Raw genomic sequence first — 24,641 nt, forward strand, 5'->3', positions numbered from 1 at the left:
AAAAATGGCCGCATTCGTGCGCGTGTCCGGGCCTCCGAACAGCAACTTTCTCGTCGGCTACCCTGGCATATCAGCAACTCTGGTGAGTTTTCCGTCCCCTTGAATTCATTCCGGTGTTCGCGATACAAGGCTTCGGGTGCATAGTCGCTGGGATCGCCGTTGCTGACCACTGTTCGAAGCCCCGCATCGAGGGAAAGGTTGAGATACGACCCAGCGCTGGCATATCCGCCCCCGTTAACATTTCCATGGTCACAATATGTCTGCAGCGACGAGAGACGATACATCCCTCTGCGGACTCGGTAACGAAGAGACACCTCGCGGCGCCCCGCAAAGAGATTACGGATATCGTTGGCAAAGAAATGCTCCTCTTCCGTTGCCCGATGGGCCGTGATCATGAAGAGATTATGGCGATGGACCTCCCCTTCGTATTATTTATACCGTTCGGCCGAGGCGGACAGGAATCATCTCGGAGACTACCGCCGCCCAGCTTACAGCTCCCCAGCCGGACCGCAGAGACATTGTACGAGTTGGTGGTTATGGTTCAACAAGGCCCGTCGGAACAGAAGAAGTATGCATTTCCTGTGCCGTTGGCGCGATACGATACTTTGTCAACGTTTGGGATGTATAACCGACCCGAATCATCGCAAAAGGTATCGGACCATTTGGTTACTCTGGGAATATCGTTACCGCGGTGGTCATATGGACCTCTCGACCCTGTTAGCGTATATGTGCAGCTTTCCCCGAACCCAGATTGGATAAGTAAAGCCCGAAAAGTCACAATTCAAAAGCTTACCCTTACCATCGACGAAGAGATTATTTACAACCATGAGGGCGATGAGCCTCAGCGCAAAGTGAAAACCTTGGCGAAGAGGTCAGAAAGCGTGGGTATGAAACTGCCCGAAGCAGGGTATATCACCAATCTGGGTCTGGTATTCCCTGCGAGGGACCTACGCGATTCAGATGGCATTCTACCGCGTTCAAAACCGGGCTTTCCATTTTATGCTGTCACTTCATTTACCACAACCGCGTCACTATATAAAATCGAATATTATCTTACGGTCAAGGTGCGTGTCAAGGATGCTTCATGAAAAAGGTCCGAGCTGACTAGGATAATCCCTTACAGGCCCATTTAACTTCAGCTAAAGACATAGTACTTCGCCAGCCCATTGTCGTCTGTCCTCAGGATCATGTTGGATGCAAAGAAGAAATGGAAGCCATCGAGCAGGCAGCTAGAGAAGCCAGGCATATTAATCCCGATAATCCGATGTTACCTTTGCCAACAATAGTGCGAGCTCACGACCCCTACGCATTGAATTACATCAACGTAGCGATTGTGGGCAATGTGAAAAAGCCGTTGATAGATTGAAATACTACAAGCCGGCACCTGGCCCTTGTGATTTGCCCATCCGACCGAAATTAACACGGCCGCCCGTTTTCGTAACGTACGTTGAACGACTTATGACTGATTCACGACCCTCCTAACACCAACACCCACGTATTAGTGATGGCCCGGCTCGGTATTATGATGTCTCATCACACCTAGCTGCTTAGCGCTTCTCTGCCGCTACCTCCGGTATGAACGCGCGATAAGTGTCATGGTGAAAACCAAGTGTGCGAAGGGGTTTGGGAGCGCAGTGCAATATAGACACATCGTTTCTAACCACCCTCACCTTGCTTAACCTTTCTATGCCGACCGGCGGCGCCTTTGATATGACCTACCTTCGATTTATTTTTGGAACTCCTCAAACGGTCGGCGATTTTATCCTTTTATCGGCGAACCCTACTCATCGAACCAGAAAGCCTGTTTTCATTCATACATACGTACGTATCCACTTTTGGGTCAGATTTACCTGCTCTATTGGCAAGGGAATATCCAGACGGGGCATTTTACGGATTTCTCCCTATTGGCATTAATACTTTTCTTCTTGGGCCTGGTGGAAAATCTGTTTTGCATCTGGGAATGTTACGGAGTGAAGGCGCTTTATTTGACCCCCCCATTGGCAATTTTTTTTTATGGAGCTAGAGGGCGCGGATTGATTCCTAATTCTCTTCTATTGTTCACAAGTGTGGATACGATATCCTTGCTTTCTTTCTTGTCACATCCCAATAGGGACCTTATTATGAACAGCGACCATGTTTTGTTCAGTGTGGTTGAGATGATGGTACTTTACAAGACACATGCAATTACTACCGTTCTTGAGTGTATGTCGATTTTGCCTACGGGCAATGCTACTATCTGGATACTCTGTACGGAGTATGCCATTATTATTATGTTCGACACACACTCCCCTTGTTCCAGCCGCTCGGCCCCAAATTAGTTTAGTTAGCACTTTTTCCCAGCCTTGTTTTGAGCTCACTAATCAAACTAAGTAGTTAGGAGCCGCAAGGGGGCTCACCGCCTTCGAGTTTGTTCCCTTTCGCATGGGGTTTCGATGCCCAGTGATCGAAGCCGACCTCCGAAGTCCTCCGTATTAGAGACATAATTTTCTTCTATCCTACGGAGTCCGGGATGGCAAACTCGATTTTCAAGCACCCGAGCGATATGCAGAACAAGAGCTCTACAAGACCCCTGCTCCTAAAGTTGCCGTATGCGATTCGTCGGCAAGTATATGTACTGCTAGGTCTTATCATACCATCGACTTCCCAAGTTACACTGTCTTATCCACCGGAGTATTTTGTTTTTGTGTGGTCGGCTCAGAGTAAAACATTCAGAGAAATCGACGACGACCCACGTCCTCCTGTTTCGAACCAGCTCTTCTACGTTTCTCGCGAGATCGCAGATGATGCATTACAAGCCTTTTATTCCGAAAACAAAGTGGTGTTGCATACCTTCAATGCCCTCTTCGCGTTGCGGAACCTAAGCCCCTTGGATCTAAGGTCATTGACGTTTCTTTCCATTAATATAAAGATTCGCAAGCCGATCACTGAAAGGTTTCCAACGCGGTCTAATGAGCTCGCATGTGGGCGGCAGGTTGTTGAGGAGTGGAAGAGATGCTGCGATAGACTTGCTGCACACATTCAACCAAACGTCTTGGAGGTTAAGCTCAACCTGGGCACTGGGGATACTCATATCGGTTCGGCGATGCTGAGGACACTCTCCGCACTCCCGACCTTGAAAGAATGCTCTGTAGCTTTTGAAATGGCCAGTAGCCGCGAGCTCCAGCTGTTGACAGAGAGGACTGTTCGCCAAGTTACTGGGCAGATCGTGTCTTGTCCCCCGTTCCGCTTCGAGGACCTTCCAATAGAACTCCAGCTCAAAATTCTTGAATATGCAGGTCTCTCCGCGCCGGGGGATCTTAGATGGTTGAAGGGGATCGGCTATATTTTGAATACCTGTGCCGAAATGGCTTGTGGTATTCGTGGCTGGGCGGGCATTAGATATATTGGTTGCCATATATTTCGAGCCCGTTACACTTCCAGGGATCATTGTTGGACATTCCCGGCTTCATTATTCCTGGTAAATTGCAGGATAAGAGAACTTTCACAACACGTGTTCTTCTCTAAGAATCGGTTCCTTCACCCTCATCATGATGATCCCTTGGGATGGTATCTGCCTCAAAGCTGCCTTCATCATATACGGTTCATCTCTTTTAGTTTTTCTTATCTGAACGACCTAAAGGACTATGCTCCCGGATCGTCGTCTATAGCACTCTGGATCGACAGGCTTGATTATATTACCCAACACTTGAACATATCAAACCTTGTTCTCTCGCTCTATCTGGAGTGCACCGAGAGGTCATGCGGACAGGCGTCCGACGTCGATGTGGAAAATCGCCTACAGCACAATGTCGCCATGCCCGAAGTATATAAGCGAATTGTCGAGCCGCTTACTCGTATAAAGGGATTAAAAGATCTTTTTGTGCATATGGGTAGACGGGGACGGCAGAGCAATTTCTTGAACTCGGTACGGAATAAACAAGAAGCGGAGCTTGAACAGGTGGTAATGGGCCCGTTGTACGATGCTCTAGCACGAGGCAAATACTGGTCGAGGCCGCCTAATCCGATTTGCCGGATGTAGTTAAGGCCACAGTCTGCAATTTGGGAGTCAAAGACGATGGGAACACGTACTCATTGATAATCGAATCGTTGCATGGCCCTGTTCTGTTGAAGGTGTGTACATACGATAACTAGATCGCCAGCAGAAAACGAAATATATCAAACTCGTGAACGACTACGAAAATCAGGACTTTCGTCCGTCATGAACTCGTGACAATTATATGTAGGAGTCATCGTTGCATTAGTGTGTATTCAACTCAGGGTCTCCTGGCTGAAATTCCGCGATTATTGCTCGACGATCTTAAGCTCCCTTTCCAACAAAACACGCAACTGATCCACCTGTATCTCCGCATCTATCGTCCTTGCTACAGACCTCGAGCTCTCTGGTGCTACCATCTCCGTACTCCGCGAACTTTCAGCTTCCGCAATGCATTCCCGTAGCACGTCCAGTACAGCACGATACTGCGGTGAATTGGGCCCGAATGAAGCACGGGTGTTCGCTAAGTTTCTTGAAATCTTTTTGACCGCAGAAAAGCGGGCTTTGGGTTAGATAACAGTCGCATAGAAGTTCATCGCTCAATGGGGTCTGTAAAGGAACTTGCTTGTTCAATCAGTACGGTGGATGGGCGAGGAGAAGTCATTTAGATACAGGTATATCGGACTGCTAGTGCAATAACTAGTCGAGGTGTTTTGTGGATAGAAATGTTCATCGAGGTTGAATAGCTGGATTAGAGGAAAAGAGATCGTTTGACAGGTTCCTGGGTCGTGAAGGACAGATGTCAGAAGCAGCAGCGCTGAGGGATTCGACGAGGGGCAAAAATAAGCTCGCAACGCCCCGCCGGGCCTAATCGCCGCACCGCAACGGCTGCAACGTGCCTCAGTAGCTCGCCCCCAACACAGGCTTGAGTTGCCGCGCGTCTAGGCGCTAGCTAGTTAGTTAACTAGTTGATGATTAGTTACCGAGAAGCCAAGGATGCGAATTGATCGTTGGTTATCTTATCAATCACTGGGAGTTTTCAGAGTCCAACCAAACTGAATTGCGCTTCCAAGTTACAACAGGTTTGCACGAGGTACTTAGGCAGTTAACTTGATCTCCTACTCCCTCTACGTAAGCTTGAGAAGATGGCCGACGCAGACGAAGATGGCATGTTGCGACCTTCCTCCGTGGATCCCTCCTCCAGCATCGATCACGACGTCTCTGACGAGACTCAAGATTTCCGCTTCCTGAACAACGTCTCTTTGTAAGTGAATCTCTCTCCAATGGTTTTCGTCTTTATTTCTGACACAAAGGTAATGCTGACTCACTTCAGCTTTTCCGATCCTACCCAGCAAACCCTGCCGCGCCGTGGAGAAAAGGACTTTGAACCAAACCCTACCCTTCACCAAGCAGACACGCTTGCGGCATCCCGGGATGCTATGCACAATGCACTCGTCTTTCCCCGGCTGCATAATCCCAGGAATAAAGTTGTGGGCATCTTCTGTCCAGATGGGATCCTGGAACCCGTAACGCCACGGCCGGATCAAGCATTAACAGAGACGGATGCTGAGATCGGATTTCCAGAAGGCGAGGACGAGGGTAATTTGAGCGCTCCAACTAAGCAGGATGTGGACAGGCAGGTCTACCGACCCCGCGGGGCTGACCTTTGCGTGTGTGTCCCGAATCCTCGTGGCCAATATTTCAGAGCAATGGGCCAAGCAGATCAGTTCAATAGAATGTGGCTGTTGCCGGAAGAAGCGTTATACCTTTTGGAACGCGGAAGTATGGACATTAGATGGCCACTAGAATCGTTCGAGAGCAAAGGAATGATTGATGCCGCAGATGCTATGGAGCAAGGTGTTCCGATGAGTTTGCAAGCAGCCTATGCGTGCTTTATTGGACGTGGAGGATTGTCCATAGAACGTTATACCGTATACGCGGGATTAAAAAGAGGTGGATATGTCGTTATTCGTGCAGAAGGGTGGGAAGAGAACAATTCTGGAATACCGGAAACCGCGGAGACTGACCAGGGAATGGAGGATGTATCCACTGAACCACAGCCGGGTCTTTTAGGACGCTTATCGCGCCTTTTCTACTCTATTATCAATTCACAATCGGCATGTTCTACCGCCCATGGGCCGGTGATAGGCTTGGGAATTTACAGAAGTTACAGTGTGTCGCGGAAGTCCCTTTTACATTATGTTTCGAAACTAACTTGACGAACTAGACGACATCTATCGTGCCCTCTCGATCATTCCAGGCTTTAAACCGGATATCCCAGATTCAGACCCGAAAATTATATCGTCAATTGCCCATTCAACCTCGCCTTACCGCCTTGCGTTCAATGTCTACAAGCCTTCAACCCCGTTTCGCAAATCCCTCCCGGGCACACCAGATTTCCGCCTTGCTGTAATAAACGCCCGAACACATCCCACCCTACCGTCGCTTACAGAACTCGGCTCCCTCTTAGCAAGTACACCATTAACACCCCCGCGCGGTGAAAAATTGGATCGTCTAATGTACATGCGGCTGCGACATGGATGGCGAAACGTTATCCTTGGTATTGTTGACCAGGGAGTCGTCAGCTATTTGAGAGTTGCGGATGCTGGCTTCTGCAAGGAGCCGCTGTACGAGCAGAAATTAACAACCATAGCCCCTGGCGGCAAAGGTGGTAGGAGGCCGCCAGGGAAGAAGGGAGGACGATAGATGAATCGCCTTTGCTTTCGGCTTGATCCAATCAGCTTGATATATGCCTACGAACTGAAGACTATCAAGTGGTTTTTACGATATACAATAACTGATTTCCGGCCGTTCGAAAAGGAAGCCTTAACACAGAGAGGATGGAACGCCGCACATGGATAGCAAGCCCGATATATTATAAGCTATTTGAGCCCGGACAGATCAAAGTCTGTCTGAAGCCCTTCCAACGCTGCTATTATTCTCCATTCCCACCAGTGTTTTCGGTAATTCCGGGCAATATAGCTGTGGAAATGGTTAAGCTTCGCCCCCCTTTCACGCACAACATCAGGAATCCTCCGCTGTTAAGCTTGACTAAGCGGCCCAGCTGCTACCATCCGCCTCTATTTCTTTTTTTTTCTTTTTCCTTTTTTCCTTTTTTTTGGTCGATTCGTCAGTGGGGAGAAATACTCACTAGCTTGACCCTAGGATACTGTTGAGCAGCAATATTAGGGGAGGATAGGACGGGTTGGTAGCCGCGGATCATGACGAGACACCTGTCGCAGTTCCCGCTGGATTGATGGAGACATGTATTTCGCTAGCTATTTTTCGAGAGGCAAGAGGGTGCGTGACGCGAATTCGCAAGTCTCCCCCGAGGCCACTTTCTCGCTGGAACTGTTTGATATACCCATCACGTTTAGACGTATTCCTCAGCTATAAGTGGGACTATGTCATTGTAACGTGACATGAGGGTACGTAATGCCAGGTGTGGGCTTCAGTCTTGCATGCTTTGCTGGTGGCCTGTAGGGCAATCAGCTGCAGAATAAAGATAGCGAAAGAGGGTATATTGAAGAAAAAAAGATCTATGTATCATCTTAGCCTCTCTAAATAAGCCAACGAAGCATATTGCTGAAACCATGGCTATCCTGCATCGAACCGCTCTAGTCAAGATTTAACACCAAACGCCAAATATATCTCTTCAGCTTCCCAGAATCGACAACGCATGATCCGTTTATGCTTCAAGAACGTCAGTAGGAATATCGATGAGGTGTATTCTTGCAATCGAAGCGCTCTCGGCACTCACTGTCGAGATAATCAGCCGCAATAAGTAGCTCTAGACATAGTTCTGGCGGTATATCCATATCGGGCACTTCAGATTGGCCTTTATTCTTCTCGTGATAGAGAAAATATTCACAGACCTTCTCGAGGACGACACCACTAGAGAAGAGGAAACGCCTGTGTTAAATGAATCCCAACGCAGCTAAACGCATTTCATCGGGAAGTAGAGTTGGAAGGTGGCATACTTCAAATCTTCGAAGACACATCGGCCGGTCACGGCTTCGGAGAATTTGCCTATCATCAGAAGGAATAGCCAGTCAGCAATGCATCGGGCGCATGGCAGCAGACATGGCGCAAATTGAGCAAACTTGAAGAGAGAAACTGACTAGCTGGATCAAGCATTCGACGTATTGTTCCTGATATACAAGCCGCACTTCTTGAAATCACGAATTCGAATCCATCGTTCGACGCGAGAGTAACGAACTCGGGAGGTTCCATTAGCAGATATGCGTCCTCGACGCGTCGTAGATCAAGTTTTAAAGGGGGGTTAAAGATTTGAGAGAGTAGAAGAGAGAGAAGCCAAGCTAGGTGGAATCTGAAGGTAGAAGCTGTTTCGAGTGCGAATGCTGGGAGAGTTTAACTAGTTAAATGACCCGTGTGGGAGATTGATTGATAAGATAAGACCGCGCGTTTCAATCAACGGGTGTTCAACGTTCGGCCCGCCCAGCAATTGAAGATTGAAATTTGATATCTGGCTCTCTTTTATTTTCAATTCACATAGTTAATCAAGTTAACAGTCTTGCTCATTAATACATCTATCGCCGTACTCTCTATGACAAGCTACTGTACTGTGCTAATCTGACTGAAGTAGAGACACGGTGCAATATTGACGTTTGTGTCTGGGAGCCTTGCATCCGAAATTTATTGCCAGGCCTTGTTTCGATGGCCAAGCTCTTCTTTTCGTCCCATTGCAGCCGGCAGCTGCGCGGGGCGGCTCTCAGAGCCTCCCGATTGAGCGCATTTGTTCCTTGTTTCGTTGCAAATAATGCTCCCTTATACCCTAACACTTGGAGTGAAAAGTACTTTAGCGCATCTACACGACCTTCTAAGAGCCTCGGCCGCTTACAAAAAACGACATGCATGGTCACGGGCGCCTCGTCAGGAATTGGCTTTGCCATAACGCAACGTATGCTACTCGAAGGCGCTGACAAAGTCATTCTCGTCAGCCGAAGCGAGGAGCGTTTGAACAGCGCATTGGAGCGGCTAGGGGAGATAGTTCCATCGCGGCCCGTTAAAAAGGAAGATGCGGCAAAAGCACAAAAAGAGGAATCCGCAACCACCGAATCCAAGCGATGGGGAGGCTTCGCGTCCAAATCCCAAGTGCACCTGTCCGTGAATGATCGGGTGTCCTTGGTCATCGGAGATGTTGGAAACCCATCATTTTGGTCTGAAGACGTTAAAAAAGTCATGGTAAGATAGCTTCAAAGGCCGAGTCTCGCCGCTTCCCTACTGACATTTTCAGAACCAAGTCGATATTCTTGTTAACGCTGCCGGTGTTTCGCACACTTCGCTCCTCCCTTTCGCTAAGGACGAGGCTATTTCAGACATGCTTGACACAAATCTTCGAGGAACTATATTCGCCTGCCGAGCTATGGCTAGCCGTGTTCTTCGTAAACCATCATCACGCGGCAATGGAGACTCAAAATGCATAATTAACATATCGTCCCTTCATGCCGTGAAGGGAGGCATCGGAGCAGCTACATACGCATCCACTAAGGCCGGAGTGATTGCTCTAACACGTGCAATTGTAGCAGAAGCTGCGGCGTCCAGACACGGAGTCAGACTCCGTGCAAACGTCATTGTCCCAGGCTACATCGAGACAAAGATGCTTGACGGTATGTTCTTAGCCAAATGATGGTGTTGTATTACAACTTCTTAATACACATTATTAAAACAAGTCATGGGTCCCCCCATGATGCCCATTCTATAATCCAGCACATTAGGGGGGAAAAACGAGAAAGATAGACAAAGCAAGAAATGTTGCTAACAATCTAGTTCAGAGCTGAGTCCCCAAATCCGCGAGGAAGCACGGTTGTCCGTCCCACTTCAGAGATTCGGCACGTGCGAGGAGGTCGCCGATGCAGCCCTTTTCCTGGCAACGAACCAGTACGCCAACAATTGCGTTTTAAATCTCGACGGTGGACTAAGTGCTCTGTAAGAAAAATGTAGAAGGGTGAAGAGAAGGATCATACTGAGGCCGAAAATAGCCAGAACGTGCAAAAGATACAGTTACAATGTGTCGCGTCATATTTCCGTCCGATCGCGAGAAATAGACAAAAATAAAAAAAGGAAAAGAAAAGAAAAACAATTCCTGTTCCATCCAGAGCAATGCAGAAATGCAACACAGAGAGCCAACGACTTCGAGCCAAAGCTTTATCACCCGTATAGTTTTGCGCCGGAAATCCCCATTGACCTCACATATCCTCCCATGTATGTACAGGAATATGAAAAACAGAACACCAATAGCAAGATATGATGACATAGAATCTAGAAGAGCTTTTTTGCGACCGTGATTAATTGGTTCACATCAAAAGATTGATGAAAAAATGGTAGAAAGGATACCGCTCGTCTTGGAAACGGATGGGTTGGATGTCCGACTCGACCGGGTTGGTATCTCACCGATCAAAGGGGAACGGTTTAAGCAGTGAGTTGCGTGGGTTTGATTAATGGTACTAGAAGGGACTAATCATCGATTAGAATCGCGCCTGTATCATCATCTAGGACAATCGGATTGATGTCGCCGCCATTCGTGTCGATTTTCGCAACTTTCCTAGCTAGAGGATCGCCATTTTCGAGCTCTGCTTCCTCTGCAGTTCGTTTTCTTTTGCCTGGCGTACCGTTGGTCTGCTCCGCCGCACCATTTGTGGTGACTTCTGGTGCAGGCACGTTGGGTTTAGCCGGGATGGTGACTTCAGTCTCAAGAGATATTGGCGACTCTGGTTCAGGAGCCCGTCTATTAAAACCCGTCAGTGCCCAAAGGCTTCTCGTGCGGGGGAAAGAAAATGATGATCAAGAAAACAGTAATATACTGGGCTCTTACCGTTCAGCAACAAGCAATTCCAAGTTAACTTTGGGTCGCTGGTCCTCTTCATCAATCACAGTAACAAATCTATCTTTCTCCACGCCGAGTTCGCTTAGTTTCTTCGGCAAATTATCTTCTAAATCAGGATCATAGATGGTTCCAAGCTGGTTACTGATTGAAAATTCCTCTCCATAGCCTAGCTTTAGCCGGAGGACGCCCTCGACTAGATGATTTAAAGTGGCCCTATCCGGATCGACGAATATTTTTCCCTGGGCAACGGAGCAAACTGGACATTCTGGGTTAGGCGGTTTGAGGGTATCTGTGTTGATAGCTCGAGCTCCAGACCGCTCAAGGAAAATCTAAGAAGCATTTAGTATAGACCAAAAGGCTGTGGGGCATGAACGTCATACCATTTTTGCGTTTTCATAGTCATCCTTCAAAACCTTGAACGCCTGTAGGACGCAGAGTGCAGCTGTCATGGCATTAGTTGTAGCGATCGCTGGGATAATGTTTCCAGCCATTTGCTTAATCTCGAATTTAGATTTCAAGTCGATTGAAAAGATCGCGGAGCGAAGGTTGGCACCGGCAGCAACAAAATCAAGCGTATCGACATCATCTTTGTCAAAGGTCACGATTGGAGGCGGCCCCTCTGGGACTTCTGCTTGCAGGGTCTTCAATCTCTTGACCAAACGCTCAGTACTGTCTTTAAAGACAGCAAAATTTTCAACCAAATTCCAAGTCGTTTGGTCCTGAGTGGATATAAGCGAGTCAACCGAACTAGCTTCAGATTCCAAAGATTCATATGAAAGAGGCTCGGGGGCCTTCCGGCTCTTCCACATTTCTTCCATGCTGCGTAGTCTTACGATATCTTGAGAGAACACCTTCTCAAATACCTTCTTGGCAAAATCCGAAGACCCCATCGAATTTTTAACCTCCTTGAGGGCCTGCGCTTCCTGTCGGAGATTTGCGATCTCTTCGGCATTCTCAGAGTCCTCTGAATGGTCCATCTCAACATCATCCTCAGATGTCCCAAAAAGCTCTGGCAGTAAATAGCTCTTCGCCCATACGATGCTGTGAATAGGCTGGCTTGGCGTGCTCCTTATCGTGCAAACTGGAAAAGATTTAGGGACCGGCTTGCTGGTGCAATCATAGCATTCGGTGCGACTTTTTCTTATGACCTGGACCTGCCCGTTGTACCCGGTCGTCCCGCTCTCGATCAACGGTACGTCTGCTGCTAAACACATGCGATTGACGTGTCGTCGGGCATCCAGGTTATCCAAAGCGTTGAAAACGATATCGAAAGACGTGAACCATTCGACATTGAACCGACTATCTTTAATATTGGCATGGTATGCCTCCAGTTTTGCTTGCGGGCGAAATTTGCTCGCTACCTCCTTTGCAACCTGTCGTGTAGAGCATGAAAGTCAGCCGTAATAGTTCCCGGGAAACGCGCCGGCGACGAGGCATACCAAGGCTTTAGGCTTCTTTATGTGTTCATGCCGAAAGAGAAACTGGCGATTCAGATTAGATAGGTCAATCGTGTCGAGGTCGATTATATGAACCTCGCCGAATCCCGTCAGCAGAAGGTTCTTTAAGAGTTCGCACCCGATTCCGCCAGCACCGACGAGGAGTACGCGAGACTATAGCAAAGAATTGGTATCAGCATTGACTTATCACCACATTCGCGCTCATTGCTCAGCCTACCTTCCGGATGTTCGACGATAGAGTGCCGAGAGACTGCCTGAGGTGTTTGTCTCGTGGCCCTGGTGCCGTGTCGGCCTGCGACATCTTTGAGTAAAAGGTATCTGGCTAAGATACACGTCGACTAGAGGTAGAGCTGGATAGGCAGATCCATAGAATTCATAGGATAGCTCTCTTTTGACTGAAAAAAAGAAAAAACAAAAAAAGAAAAGCCAGGGGAGTGTGGCGCTTAGTGTTGTTGTTGGGAGGGAGATTCAGCGGCGAGCCTTGAAGTCCGACCCTACTAGCTAAATAAATAAGAGTGGGTTCACAATGCAAGGAAGACACTGGGCTGCTTCACAGGGCCAACCGATCTAACAAGCTGACTGGCTCTAATGTCAACACTTTGCATTGTGTTCCTGTTTGGATAACCAACTAGTGGCTCTCACATCGGCACACTTGCATGATCCTCTCAACTACAAACTACCTCAGAGACGACGTGGTTGTGGGAGGCACGCACACTCATGCGACATTTATATCAGGGCTACTCTGTATTTTTTTTTTCCCTCTAAAAGTAACCTCCAGCAAAGGGCTATGGATAAGATAAACTGTTGGGTTATCCCCGATTCCCAGAATGAGGGTTCCTAATCTTTCAAATCTTCAAGTGCTGAGCACGAGACCATGGAGGTCTGAGAATGAATTGCGGATATTCCACCTAACTATAGAAAACACCTTGCTCCCAGCAAATATCCTACTAACAGTCCCCAAGCCAATTGACCTTTATCACTAATTAAAGGGCAGAAAGCTTGAGATCGCGCGCCGGCCCCTCCCTGCTGGCCATCTTGTGCTTTGTTTCTTGCGGTGCGTCAACGGCGGCTCCGGCGGCTGTTGTGCTGACATGATCTGAACTTAAAAGCAGCAGCATCAAATCCCGAAACAGGCAGCCTGGGATATCAACCTTTTCCTGACAATTGTTCACCTTTCCTGTCTTTCTCTTTTATTGACTTGGAGTACAGTTTCCATTCATTTTGACTCTTTGTCCTGATAGAAATTGCTTTTGAGCGTTTCTTTGAGGTCTGTGCTCTGGGAGTTATTTCCTGTTCATCGTGACTCATTTTTAGTTACTATCCATTCTGTGCAAATGGAAAGGGTCCATTTCCTGCCCTTTCCCGCGAGACAATTGAGCTACTTGTAGATACCCTTAATACATATTCGTCAGAATGTCTGATGACGAAGCGGATCCAGAGCTCCTCGAGCTCCTCCGCCAGTCCCTGGGTTTGGGCGGCCCACCCAAAAACGCGCCGGCTGAGACCAAAGTGCTGCAAGGCGCCCAATACGTTTTCGACAACGCCATCGACGTTGCGCTTTCTCCCGCAAAGACAAAAGAAGCAGCAGAGACAATATGGCAGATGATGCAGGAGAGATCTTATTCCACTAAGACGTGGGCATCACACGAATTGCATCCAAAGGAAAAGAACGAGAAGACCGTTGATTTTATTTTTACAATGGATCTGTTAAACTTTAGCTTCTGGTCCGCCGAGAAGGATGAGTCTAAACGCTTTGCCATAGATTATCGTGGAAAGCGGTGGACCGGCTACTGGAGCCTTGTTGCTGCACTACAAAGAGCTTTGGATGAAGGTAAACTCATTGAGATCCTGGTTCCTCTGCGGCTCACAGATTTGCTGAAACTTGCAGAGATCCCAATTACGAGCCCTGAATTCTGGCAAAATGCAGAAGAATGCACGGAAGACGTCATAAAGCATGTCTTTCGGTCTGCGACAGACGAAGAAATTCCACTCTTGCAAGAGCGGATAGCAAGTCTCCGCGAAGCGGGTCGAATTCTTTGTGATGTAGGTGGCCATTGAAGACCTTTATTTCCCTCACTTGCTGAATTTGGAGAACGACAGGAATATGATTGCAGCTTCGTCAACTGCATTGAAGAAGCAAACAATTCCGCTGCCGCTCTGGTAAACCTTTTAGCAGAAAATTTCCCTTGCTTCCGTGATGAAGCAACCTTCGAACGCAAAACCGTACGCTTCTACAAACGCGCTCAGATTCTAGTCGCAGATATATGGGCCTGTTTCCGGGGCAGAAAGTACGGTAAATTCAACGACATTGATAAAATAACGATGTTTGCAGATTATCGCGTCCCGCAGATGCTTCACCAATTAGGCTGTCTGTTGTACTCCCCCCGGCTAGAAAGTCACATTCGCCAGCTAAAGCTGATTCCGAGCGGCGACAAGTGGGAGATAGAGCTGCGTGGGGCTAGTATCTGGTGCGTGGAACTGATCCGTCAGATGATCATGAGGAACCATGCTGCTGCGAAGGCTGGTGCATATGCGGAAGGATCGTCGTTATCTACCTCGGGATCGCAGTCCGTTGAGGCGTTAGACATGAATTTGGCGGAGGAAGAGAAGAAGCGTAACAACCTCGAGCCACGGGATCTTGGAGGTGACGATGAAGAAGAGGGTGGGGAAGAGAAGCCCATGGGTGTTAATGCCATTTTGATCGACTTCCTATTGTACGATCGGATGAAGGAAGTGGAAAACGACGGGAAAGAAGAAATCCCGCATCACCGAACAAGAAGTATCTGGTATTAAGCACATATGGTTCTGCATGGCCGGTTCGTGTCAACTTGCTAGGCACGTACATACAGACAAGCGGTCCCTGCGATGGCATATAGGCCAACTAAGCTGTGACTGCAGCACTCTCGATCTCCCGTATCCGCTTCATAGTTCCCTCTTTCCAGGTTACATACTCATCCTTTTTACCCTCACTCAACCAATCCACCCGATCATGCATCATGGTTCCCAAGCCGGGCAGCAATTTTGGACGCTGGTTATCAATGTCCCGTAGAGAGCGATGCGTCACTTTTCTAACGTAACGATTCATCAATCTCCGCTTCTTTGGACTGATAATGCCGTCTTCCTCGTCATCATTATCCCCCAAATTCCCTCCAGACTCATCGTTTCCTGCTCCGGCTCCTCCTTGGCCGCGATCGGGATCGGCGACAGGAATGTTTTCAAACCACTCATTTCCATTCATCCAGTCACGCATAATAATCGTTCTGACCCACACATGAACGTTGTCCAGCAGGGTCTGGTCGGCGGTTAGACCTTCGCTAGCAAGAGCAGCTGTGGCTAGATCATTGAACATATCCATATCAAGTTCGCGTCGGTTCGAGCTGCCAGGGTGAGGGTTCTCATCGCGTCCCAGCCCAAGCATTCGCACAATGACGAGGAAATATATTGCTATTATAAGTGTTATCATGTTCTCACGGTATGAAGTTTCTTCCGGTTGAGAATGGTCCGAAACTGCAGAGAGCAATCGTATATGGTTCGGATCAAGACCTTGGCTGTCGTCGGACAGGGTCCTCTCAGCGAAGCATAATACCGATGATAATCCCGCAAATATATGCGGAGGAAAAGACGTTGACACTTTTGGCGGAGCGAAGGGGACTAATCTTGACAGCGACGCGGTAAGAGCCCTGCAGATATTCCGGATTGTAGGCATCGTCCATGAAGGTGCATCTTGGATTATTGTGGACAGTCTGGATTGAATCGCGGTTGTCTTATCTATTCTAGCTGTCTTAGTCGACTTGGATGGAGTCACGAAGCTTTTAGCCTCCGTTTTTGAAGGCGTAACTGGGCCTCCACGGCGCTCTCTTGTACTTCGCCTTGGCTGTGGCTGGACCTTATCCTTCTCCTGCCGTTTAGCTGCCGTGGATGATTGCGAAAGCAATTGCTCTAGGTATGCGAATAATTTCTTGTATATTCTTGGGGGACATGGCGGACGGCTGGTTCTCGGAGGGAGTTTCAACGACTTGCTCAACCTACAGAAAAAAAGAAAGAGGGCTTGATTAGTTCTCAGTCACGTAATAAATCGACATAACAGATATGTGGAAACAAACCTCTTGCAAGCAATTTCTGCACACGCATAAGGTCTCGCAATTTCCTCCTCAGGCTTCAAACTACCTCCATAGCTTCGTGACTGCGCCAGTAGATACGCAGCCAGTTCGACTAGCTCCTCAGGCAAGGATTCAGCAAGAGTGGGAAGTAGATTGGCTAAAGCCTGCTCAGAAGCCTTGCGACTCATGGTACGTCACTCAAATGAAATTTATCTCAGCATCAACATGCGGTCAGTCTGTGTTGCGAAAGTCCCGTCTTCGGGGAGTTCGATTCCTGCCTCAACGCGAAATCTGTCCAGGTTCGCGTCGAGCACAGCCAATGACGCCACGCGCTGTTGGCTTGGTGACAGAGCCTCGGCTTTCGCCTTTTTTGCTGCAGGAAACACATTTAGCCGGTCATTTGCATCCCGATCCCGATGCGCGACTTGGTGGATTTGGAGGTATCATCAATCAAGAAATAAAAGTATTCTGAAATATGTAAAACTCCCCCAGGGAAAGATTGGAATTCAAAGGAATCTATTGTAGGCGCACGGTTCATATTCACACCGTCACGTATCGCGGTCGGGTTGCAATGACCGGATGCTTAGCTACGAGCTGCTACGAAATCATTCATCATTGTTGCTTGGCTTTCTATCCAGTATCAACAACGCAGTCACTGATTATGGCGCAGCAGCAGCTACCGAGGCCATGATCGAGGCAACGACATTGAACGGGATTGCAAGGCAGGCTTTTCGAGCAGGGAATAGGAGTGGCTCGTCACCTGGCCAGGCAGTTGCAAAGACCAAAGGTCCCCGGGAGCAGATTTGTTGGCTGAAGGTCGGCCATGTCAAAACATCAACCGAACCCAGCAAATATCATAAATTGATTACTTAGTCCAGACGTGCAGACACCGTCGCAGCTTGTAGGTTGATGAAATGTACGGAAGAGAGGCTGATTGATTGTATCTGGGTACGGAGTAGCCCCGTAGGATGAAGGAAATATTCCGCTGTCACTCGGCCGGTGGTTCTCTATTTACCTCTGCGAACTCCGCGAATACACTTTCCATCCACATCGCCGAGAGGGGTAAACTGCAGCAGAAGGACTGTTCATCCCGTACATACATACATATAGCAGCCGTGCAATCGAGATCAAAGGAGTCTAGATTTAGGTTTGGACACAATTACGAATCTCAAGTGAGCGCCTTTCAGCCAGAGCTAATCGGGGCCGATATCCGGGAGCCCAAGCAACCAAACACCGAGGCTAGGCTCTGCTTTACCAATTAGAGGCGTCCCGTCATATCCGCTCAACTTCCGCTGAATGCACTGGGACAAACCAGAATTCTGGGGTTCTCCACAAGCGCAGGACAGCTAAACATCATCCATCTTTCCCCCTCTCCAGATGCCCCTCATGCGAATTGCCGTGGTATGCATCCCTGCTAGTCAAATGGCCAGGAACGGAATGATATAAGCCTGCTGGTGGTGCCACTGTCCGTCCAAGGAAAATGGCGTGTATTCATTTCAAATGCAAGCAACAATATCGTGATTTGATATAGTATTTATCCTAGCTTCGCAGCCATGCTTCAGACATACAAAGAAATCTCGGCCATTGCCCAAAAGAGGCGTGATGATGCCATCAATGCCTTCTTCAAGGTCCCCGATGTCAGGGAAGAAGACCTACCACGAGATTTGAGATCCTTCCCCAAGACCTCTGGGCTGCTATCCGCCGAAGAGCTTGAGATCATCAACTCGGACGCCGAGACTCTTCTTCAACGGATCAGAAGCAGAAGTTTAACTTCGGTGGCAGCGACAAATGCATTCTGCAAGGCTGCAGTAATTGCCCAGAAGCTGGTATAACCTTGATAAACCTGGTGTCTGTGAACTCGTCGATCAATATATCTGACAAGAAGATGGCAGACAAACTGTGTGACTGAAGTCCTCTTCCGTGAAGGGCTGGCACGAGCCAGGTATCTGGATGAATATCTCGCGAAGAATAACAAAACCATTGGCCCCCTCCACGGGTTGCCGTTGTCGTTGAAAGATAACTTTATCACTCCCCCGCATCCCTCTTCAATTGGAATGTCGTTATACGCCAACGAACCCACCGACAAAGAGTCAGTTTTGGTGCATATCCTCAAAGACCTGGGTGCAGTATTCTATGTCAAAACCAACGTCCCAACGGCTATGATGATGCCCGAAACATCCAACCGAGTATGGGGTGAAACGCGGAACCCCATCCATAAAGGCCTTACTCCGGGCGGTTCTTCTGGAGGCGAAGGTGCCATCATGGCCATGAGAGCCTCTCCTCTTGGGGTGGGCACTGATATCGGTGGCAGCATTCGAATCCCCAGCGCTTTCTGTCATTTATATGGACTAAAACCATCCTTTGGGCGCCTCCCAATTTGGGGAGGCAGGCCCAGTATTCCAGGCCAGGATTTCGTCAACGGTGTCTGCGGACCGATGTCACCTTCACTACGATCGATAAAACTGTTCTGTGAGTCCGTTCTCTCAGAGGAAGCGGCACCCTGGAATTATGACCCAAAGATCGTTCCCATGCCCTGGAAGAAAGATGTCATCCAGCCCAAGGGACGAAAATTGAGAATCGGTGTGCTAGGAAACAATGACACCATTATCACTTGCCATCCGCCCGTTGAGCGAGCTTTGGAAATGGTAAAGACAGCCTTGCAAGATGCTGGACATGATGTTTTTGAATGGTAAACAGCTTATCTCTGTTTTTATTGCTTTAACGCCAGCTAAAGTTTTGGATACTTCAGGGAACCAATTGCCCACCGGGAAATCATGAATCTCCTTGCAGAAGGCTTCGATGAACTGGGCTCCTCGGCCATCATGCCAAACCTCCAGGCCTTCCAGGAGCCCCTCTACGGCGCCATGCAGAGAATGTTTGCTGGCGGGAAGGCCTCCGGTGGAAAACTGGGCCCCGAAAAGCTGCGGGAAATGATCCTGAGGAGAAATCAGCTTCAGAAGGACTACCTTGATCGCTGGCTCGCGACTAAAACAGCTACAGCTGGGCCAATGGACTGCATTATCACCCCAGTCGCAGCAGCGGCTGCTGCCCGTCTGGGACTGGGAGAAACGGTGGATTATGTAGGCTACACGGGAGTCGCAAATCTGCTCGGTATGTTTAACTTTCCGTTGATGCCAGTCGATGGATCAAGAGCTGACTGAATGAAAAAACGAACAGACCTTCCTGGCTGCACATTCCCAGTCACATATGCTGACAAGTCTGTTGATCTCAAGCGAGGCAGCGACTGGAAAGCTCTCAGCAGCAGAGACCAAGCAGTCCAGGATGACTATGATCCGGAGTTCTATCACGGGGCGCCCGTCTCCCTGCAGCTTGTCGGCAGACGATTGGAGGAAGAGAAGGTGGTGGAGATGGTGGAGATCGTGTCGGAAGCGCTCAAGTTCCAGCCAAGGCCGAATTTGTAAATAAAGCCACCGAAGCAGCCAGCTTCAAGCCTTATAGTGAACATTAACGGTATCTATCTCAACCTTAGACCCGTAAAATTTCGTCCTTCTTCGACTCAAACGCTCACTCGAAAGAGCTTTCAACCTGGGATTCAGGGCGGGATAGAAGGCCAAGCTCGGTGTTGTAGGGCTGGTTGCCATGGGCAACCAGAATACGAGCAGGCAGCAAACCGTCCAAGCAGCCGGACCACGAAAACCCTTTTTCACACTGGGACAAGAATCAACTGATACTTCAGAAAGAAGTATTCATTCGCATCTAGGTGCCCTCATCAATCGCCATATCCCAAGTTTCTTTCTCACCCACCACGAGACGCAACCATGCCGCCCACCCGCCGCCGCTCTGGCAACCCCGCCTCCACCAGACACCAACAAACCCTCTCTTTCGGCACAAAATCACGCATCTCAAAGCCTACATCTGGCCCATCCTCCAAACACCTCAAAGACATCTCCTCTCCCTCACCGACCGCTGAACCTGAACTCGCCGGCCGCAAGGGCGTCTCGAAGAGCCCATCGCCAGCCGCACCCACCCTCGTCGCGGACGTCGCCGAACAGGAAGTAGTCGTACCCGCACAGCCTATCGCAGCATCATCAAAATCCGAGAATGTCGTTCGCGAGCAAGCCCGCGTGCAACTCCAAGCGCCCAAGTCAGCCGAGGATAAAAAGGCGGAGGCGTTGACGGAGGAGGATATACGGCGGTATTGGGAGGCGGAGGAGGCGAAGATGAGCGCGCCCAGAGGTATGCGCATCAGTTACTCTCTTCCGCTGCATGATAATCGTTCCGGCGGCCGTTCTTTCTTTTGAAATACACGGCATGCGCAACTCTCCAAGAGGAATAGGAACTTGCTCTACAAAGCAATGCTAACGGCGACCCGGATTGATTCTGCAGTGCACCAAGAAGGTCTAAGCATACACGAGAAGATCCTCCGACATTTCGATTTATCAAATCAATACGGGGTAAAGCCTTCACATATCCTCCCCCCAATTCTGGTTTCTTATGTTTTTTGAACCCAATCGCTAAAGCCAAATTCTCGCAGCCTTGCATCGGTATTGCAAGAATAAAACGCTGGCGCCGAGCGCACACGTTGGATCTGAATCCACCTATAGAAGTCCTTGCCGTGCTAGTCAAGGACGAAGCGCGAGGAGTTGCCCGGGAGAAGGCATATATTGACGAGTTGTTATCGTAAACGAATAACTTCACTTTGAATCGACAAACCGGCGGTCACAACGGGTGAGATGCGATGATTAAAGGATGTCGAATATTCTCTAAATGTTCTTGATATTTGCTTTCGAGCTGGGCGGGTTGGAGTTCGGTGTTTCTGGATCCCAGTTTGATGGCGTAGTTGTATACTCCATACCTAACTATAATGGTGCTATCGTTCATGACCTAAGTCCATATTTGAATGCTACCTAAGCCATCTAGGCCTTGAGAAAAAAAATTCCTTTTTCTTTTTTTTTTTAAATAACGTAAGCAAGTCGAGAACCATCGCCCAACATTTCGGGCATTAGTTGTCTCGAAAGGATTTGACGGCAATAGTTCTTATACATTTTTCAACTCCGGTAAGTACGGGATAGACCATACGGGATGCCGTCGCAACTCCGTATAACCCCAGAATATATCATCTCTGTGAGGGGGAAAAAAAGGGGGCCGGCATCCCAGAGCGTTGTCTCGGCCAATAATATATATCCATGCCAATGTGGCATCCCACGCGATGTTTCTCCCCGTCCAGGGATCAGGGTAATTCTGTGTCTGATCCTCTTGAGCTTCGCCAAGACTTTGCTTCTTTGTCGTCCCTTGCACCTTGAACTTCATTTATGGAGTCAATATCTTCCCCTGACGGTTATGGTGATCCGGAAAGAGCCTTTCGGAAGCAGGGTATTCTTCATGGGATATCCCTAAATTTCCGTGTTGGCGCGAGAATGCTCGCGAAGTGATCGCCATGGGGCAAACCCCTTAAATTGAAATCTACGAAAACATCGCTATCCTCAAGCGAACCGTGCTTTCACAGCCAGTCAAAGCACCTCAGTTTGTCTGGGAAGTGTGGAGGAGGTCGGGTTAGGGTTGCCAGGGAATATCAAAGCGTTGTGGTTATTGATGTTCCGGCGTAACATGGGACTGATGGTTGGCAAAATTGGTCAGGGAGTTTCTCCCGATATCGAGAGATAACAGCGGTAAGCCAAACCTTGGTTCACTGACCTTGTATTTGATGTCAAACACCCATGGAGTGGTCCGCCACCAGTCTTTGCCTAAAACTTCACCCTTGAAGACTGCTGATGCTCGCACTGGCGTTCTTGCTTCAAAGACCGTAGATTGATGGTTAGAAATCAAAGATACAATGTATCCAGGGAGCGATTCTGATATTCCATCCCTGTCCTACACAGTCTTTCAAAGCCAGATCCATCACTGATCAAATACCTGTAGCCTATCTCCAGCATCCGGTTATCAAATCTGTCTTGTGATTCCGGAGGTCTGCGATCCTGTTTGCCCCTTCTTGCCCTTCGACAATCGTTTGCTGGGGTATCAACTTCTGCCAGTCTAAACTTATTCGAGCACCGATCCCAACAACTTTGGGGGGAAGGGGACATCATGATCCTATAAGAGAAGTGGCTAATTGGAATTAGCACTCAGAAGTCTTGAGAGGCGATAGAGGGCGTAGTAGGTTCTCGCAAGCATAGAAATCGGGTTGAGGAAACTCCTTTCAGAGAGAGTCTGGCTTGAGGTCCTTTTTCCGGCTAGGAAGACAAAGCAAAGTTGTAAAATCCACATCTAAGAGAAGAGTCGATACTGGCTGGAAGGCCAGTTTCCGTGGGATGTTAGAGGTAGGAGCCAGAAACAGCTTACCAACCCATCTTGGTCGAGGCCGAGTTATCGCATTGTCAACCACCCTACCTTCATATGATGTTCGGAACAATTCCTCGCCACAGTTCCCAGTTCTTCCAAAACACCCGTGAACGTTTTGACGAACTGCAAGTTCGGAAGAAGCACATGAATTCCAAAGTCATGGCACATGAGATCAAATGAAACTGATATCGGACAAGGGGAGGGGGGAAAAAAAAAGGGAAAAAGGGAAGATGACGAATCTATTGCAGGTTATCTCAAAAGCGAGACAGGACCAGCAGTATCAAGCAAGACGAGAAGAAGAAACGGCAAAATCCAACTCACGCCGTGTTGCCTCGAATCTGGATTGGGCTGAGGGATACCTTGATGGAGGAGATTCTCATGTGTCACCGAGGTCGCACGGGGGACTGGAGCCCGTTCGTTCCCAGGCTCCAAGCCAGCTGCGAAAAAGGACGAAATTAAAGCCAACAGATAGGCGCAGCTCTCCAGGGGATCCTGTGCCTTCAAATGACGAAGCGCGGTGGATATCGCGGGGTAATACCTAATGAGCGGGAGGGCGTGAGCCGCATCGTGGGGAATGGACGAAGAATCGCAAAGCTCGATAATTCACATTCTGGCCACACATATGACGATACTAATCGGAAACCTGCTGCGTCGATCAGTATTTCGGGTGAGATATGAAGTTTCATCTCGGATCCTGCTCTGGCGAATCGGGACAACGTTTGAGACCTGTGCGTTAAGATGTGCTAGTTTGGGGTTTGAGGATCGGAACGCGATGGGAACAAGGACATGTACCCGACGGGGGCGATCAGATCTGGTATATCGAGGTGCATATGGAAGAATCAGATGTAAGGCTTCGAATCATCATAGTCAAGAGCACGTTTTCTTCATTTAGAGATATCATAACTAAGCGTAAACTTCGCCAAGAATTGGCTGAGGTGTTTGGGTGGTTAAGACGCGAATGTCGACAACCGATCGTCAATCGGCCCGAGTTGATCGATGACATCGAAACCCGCCAACACCTGTGTAACGCTCGGATTTTGCCTCGCGAGCACACTGGTCCACGTACGAGGCAGAAATGCCCGACTACCTTCGCTGATCTCCATCGGAGAAGAACGAAAACCAACCTCTCCAAAGACCCAACACCCCTTCGGAAGGATCGTCACACATCACACATTCTTACGGGGAAACCCCAAGGCCAATCCGGCCAATGGAGCTCGGCGTTTTGATTGTTCCTAAAAGGGACATTCGCGAAACGCAGCAACTGGAGCCCGAACAGCTCATCAAGGGAGGATTGGTGGCGGCACCGTTCGTCACCAGACACAAAACGGACGAAAGACTCCCCACACGAGGAGAAGAGATCCCCATCCCAAATCAAATGAACGCACAGGTAACAGTGGCCCCTGTGGAATATCGAGATGGTGCGGGCTGGAGAACTCCACCGCGTGAAGTGGACATTTTCAACGACCGAAAGTACCGAGACTGATAAGCATGTGATTACCTGCCACTCGGTCGAATAGTTCGATCTGCCCCCCTGAGAAAAGTCGTTAATTACCTGATGACTCGGCTGACGGGACCGCTCCGTTATACCCCCTAACCATCTCCCCCTAATGTTTTGGACGGGCTCTACGGAGTATGTCCTGTGTACCTGAGTGTTCCCCATGCATGCATGCAGGGGCGGGAACGAGTGGTCTGGTTCCGCACAACTCCATCATCCACTTTCTGGGGTATTCTCGAGAGAAAACAATGGACGGAAAGGAAAGGGAGAAAGCTTTAATTTTTCTTGAAGCTCGAGCTTCCCATGGTCCTCGAAATAGAAACATAACACATGAAGACACACTTGAGCCCCTGGCGGCGAATTATGTATTACTGTTCAGCTCCACGCCCCAGCAGCGGGGAGGTAGGGTTGATGCACTTTGCCGGTGGTGGTGGTGGTGGCAATTTAGCGATCCGCTGTTGCGTTCTAT

At 48.9% G+C, this 24,641-nt stretch overlaps 13 protein-coding genes across 13 annotated transcripts; 9 read left to right on the forward strand and 4 right to left on the reverse strand.

The window, feature by feature from the left end:
* Window positions 1-4: 4 nt before the first annotated feature.
* On the forward strand, window positions 5-2,284 carry CIMG_09710 (arrestin domain-containing protein; the record flags this gene model as incomplete). Its single annotated transcript, XM_001240088.2, has 3 exons — window positions 5-82; window positions 180-1,064; window positions 1,124-2,284. 3 exons carry the CDS (start codon window positions 5-7, stop codon window positions 1,364-1,366), a joined length of 1,206 nt encoding a protein of 401 aa, XP_001240089.1. The 3' UTR covers window positions 1,367-2,284.
* Window positions 2,285-2,509: 225 nt separating this feature from the next.
* Window positions 2,510-4,018, forward strand: CIMG_09709 (uncharacterized protein; the record flags this gene model as incomplete). Its single annotated transcript, XM_001240087.1, has 2 exons — window positions 2,510-3,457; window positions 3,620-4,018. The coding sequence occupies 2 exons, from the start codon at window positions 2,510-2,512 to the stop codon at window positions 4,016-4,018; spliced, it is 1,347 nt and encodes a 448-aa protein (XP_001240088.1).
* A 201-nt stretch (window positions 4,019-4,219) lies between these two features.
* Window positions 4,220-4,743, reverse strand: CIMG_12967 (uncharacterized protein). The gene is made up of 2 exons (XM_004445198.1): window positions 4,599-4,743; window positions 4,220-4,512 (listed from the first exon to the last, which is right to left on the reverse strand). Exons 1-2 carry the CDS (start codon window positions 4,635-4,637, stop codon window positions 4,282-4,284), a joined length of 270 nt encoding a protein of 89 aa, XP_004445255.1. The 5' UTR covers window positions 4,638-4,743; the 3' UTR covers window positions 4,220-4,281.
* A 269-nt stretch (window positions 4,744-5,012) lies between these two features.
* CIMG_09708 (tRNA splicing endonuclease subunit) lies at window positions 5,013-7,522 on the forward strand. Its single transcript, XM_001240086.2, has 3 exons — window positions 5,013-5,237; window positions 5,307-6,145; window positions 6,201-7,522. The coding sequence occupies exons 1-3, from the start codon at window positions 5,119-5,121 to the stop codon at window positions 6,677-6,679; spliced, it is 1,437 nt and encodes a 478-aa protein (XP_001240087.1). The 5' UTR covers window positions 5,013-5,118; the 3' UTR covers window positions 6,680-7,522.
* CIMG_09707 (transcriptional elongation regulator Elc1/Elongin C) lies at window positions 7,148-8,416 on the reverse strand. The gene is made up of 4 exons (XM_001240085.2): window positions 8,095-8,416; window positions 7,954-8,002; window positions 7,730-7,867; window positions 7,148-7,666 (listed from the first exon to the last, which is right to left on the reverse strand). The coding sequence occupies exons 1-4, from the start codon at window positions 8,204-8,206 to the stop codon at window positions 7,591-7,593; spliced, it is 375 nt and encodes a 124-aa protein (XP_001240086.2). The 5' UTR covers window positions 8,207-8,416; the 3' UTR covers window positions 7,148-7,590.
* A 12-nt stretch (window positions 8,417-8,428) lies between these two features.
* Window positions 8,429-10,722, forward strand: CIMG_09706 (3-oxoacyl-acyl carrier protein reductase). The gene is made up of 3 exons (XM_001240084.2): window positions 8,429-9,178; window positions 9,231-9,603; window positions 9,769-10,722. Exons 1-3 carry the CDS (start codon window positions 8,651-8,653, stop codon window positions 9,924-9,926), a joined length of 1,059 nt encoding a protein of 352 aa, XP_001240085.1. The 5' UTR covers window positions 8,429-8,650; the 3' UTR covers window positions 9,927-10,722.
* On the reverse strand, window positions 9,970-12,578 carry CIMG_09705 (ubiquitin-activating enzyme E1-like protein; the record flags this gene model as incomplete). The annotated part of the gene is made up of 5 exons (XM_001240083.2): window positions 9,970-10,721; window positions 10,809-11,149; window positions 11,201-12,193; window positions 12,260-12,430; window positions 12,495-12,578. 5 exons carry the CDS (start codon window positions 12,576-12,578, stop codon window positions 10,451-10,453), a joined length of 1,860 nt encoding a protein of 619 aa, XP_001240084.1. The 3' UTR covers window positions 9,970-10,450.
* Window positions 12,579-13,690: 1,112 nt separating this feature from the next.
* Window positions 13,691-15,070, forward strand: CIMG_09704 (uncharacterized protein; the record flags this gene model as incomplete). The annotated part of the gene is made up of 3 exons (XM_001240082.2): window positions 13,691-14,108; window positions 14,166-14,320; window positions 14,378-15,070. The coding sequence occupies 3 exons, from the start codon at window positions 13,691-13,693 to the stop codon at window positions 15,068-15,070; spliced, it is 1,266 nt and encodes a 421-aa protein (XP_001240083.2).
* Window positions 15,060-16,565, reverse strand: CIMG_09703 (origin recognition complex subunit 6; the record flags this gene model as incomplete). Its single annotated transcript, XM_001240081.2, has 2 exons — window positions 15,060-16,302; window positions 16,381-16,565. 2 exons carry the CDS (start codon window positions 16,563-16,565, stop codon window positions 15,159-15,161), a joined length of 1,329 nt encoding a protein of 442 aa, XP_001240082.2. The 3' UTR covers window positions 15,060-15,158.
* Window positions 16,566-17,064: 499 nt separating this feature from the next.
* On the forward strand, window positions 17,065-17,639 carry CIMG_09702 (uncharacterized protein; the record flags this gene model as incomplete). Its single annotated transcript, XM_001240080.2, has 3 exons — window positions 17,065-17,193; window positions 17,345-17,439; window positions 17,525-17,639. The coding sequence occupies 3 exons, from the start codon at window positions 17,065-17,067 to the stop codon at window positions 17,637-17,639; spliced, it is 339 nt and encodes a 112-aa protein (XP_001240081.2).
* A 291-nt stretch (window positions 17,640-17,930) lies between these two features.
* CIMG_12411 (acetamidase) lies at window positions 17,931-19,839 on the forward strand (the record flags this gene model as incomplete). The annotated part of the gene is made up of 4 exons (XM_012358765.1): window positions 17,931-18,203; window positions 18,270-19,066; window positions 19,127-19,488; window positions 19,555-19,839. 4 exons carry the CDS (start codon window positions 17,931-17,933, stop codon window positions 19,797-19,799), a joined length of 1,677 nt encoding a protein of 558 aa, XP_012214188.1. The 3' UTR covers window positions 19,800-19,839.
* Window positions 19,840-20,057: 218 nt separating this feature from the next.
* CIMG_09701 (DNA polymerase delta subunit 4) lies at window positions 20,058-21,283 on the forward strand. Its single transcript, XM_001240079.2, has 3 exons — window positions 20,058-20,574; window positions 20,725-20,792; window positions 20,873-21,283. The coding sequence occupies exons 1-3, from the start codon at window positions 20,157-20,159 to the stop codon at window positions 21,020-21,022; spliced, it is 636 nt and encodes a 211-aa protein (XP_001240080.1). The 5' UTR covers window positions 20,058-20,156; the 3' UTR covers window positions 21,023-21,283.
* A 1,624-nt stretch (window positions 21,284-22,907) lies between these two features.
* Window positions 22,908-24,160, forward strand: CIMG_09699 (uncharacterized protein; the record flags this gene model as incomplete). Its single annotated transcript, XM_001240077.2, has 4 exons — window positions 22,908-23,090; window positions 23,146-23,344; window positions 23,425-23,739; window positions 23,832-24,160. 4 exons carry the CDS (start codon window positions 22,908-22,910, stop codon window positions 24,158-24,160), a joined length of 1,026 nt encoding a protein of 341 aa, XP_001240078.2.
* Window positions 24,161-24,641: the final 481 nt, after the last annotated feature.

The sequence above is a fragment of the Coccidioides immitis genome (genome assembly GCF_000149335.2).
Source record: "Coccidioides immitis RS genomic scaffold supercont3.2, whole genome shotgun sequence".
Lineage (NCBI taxonomy): Eukaryota > Fungi > Ascomycota > Eurotiomycetes > Onygenales > Onygenaceae > Coccidioides > Coccidioides immitis.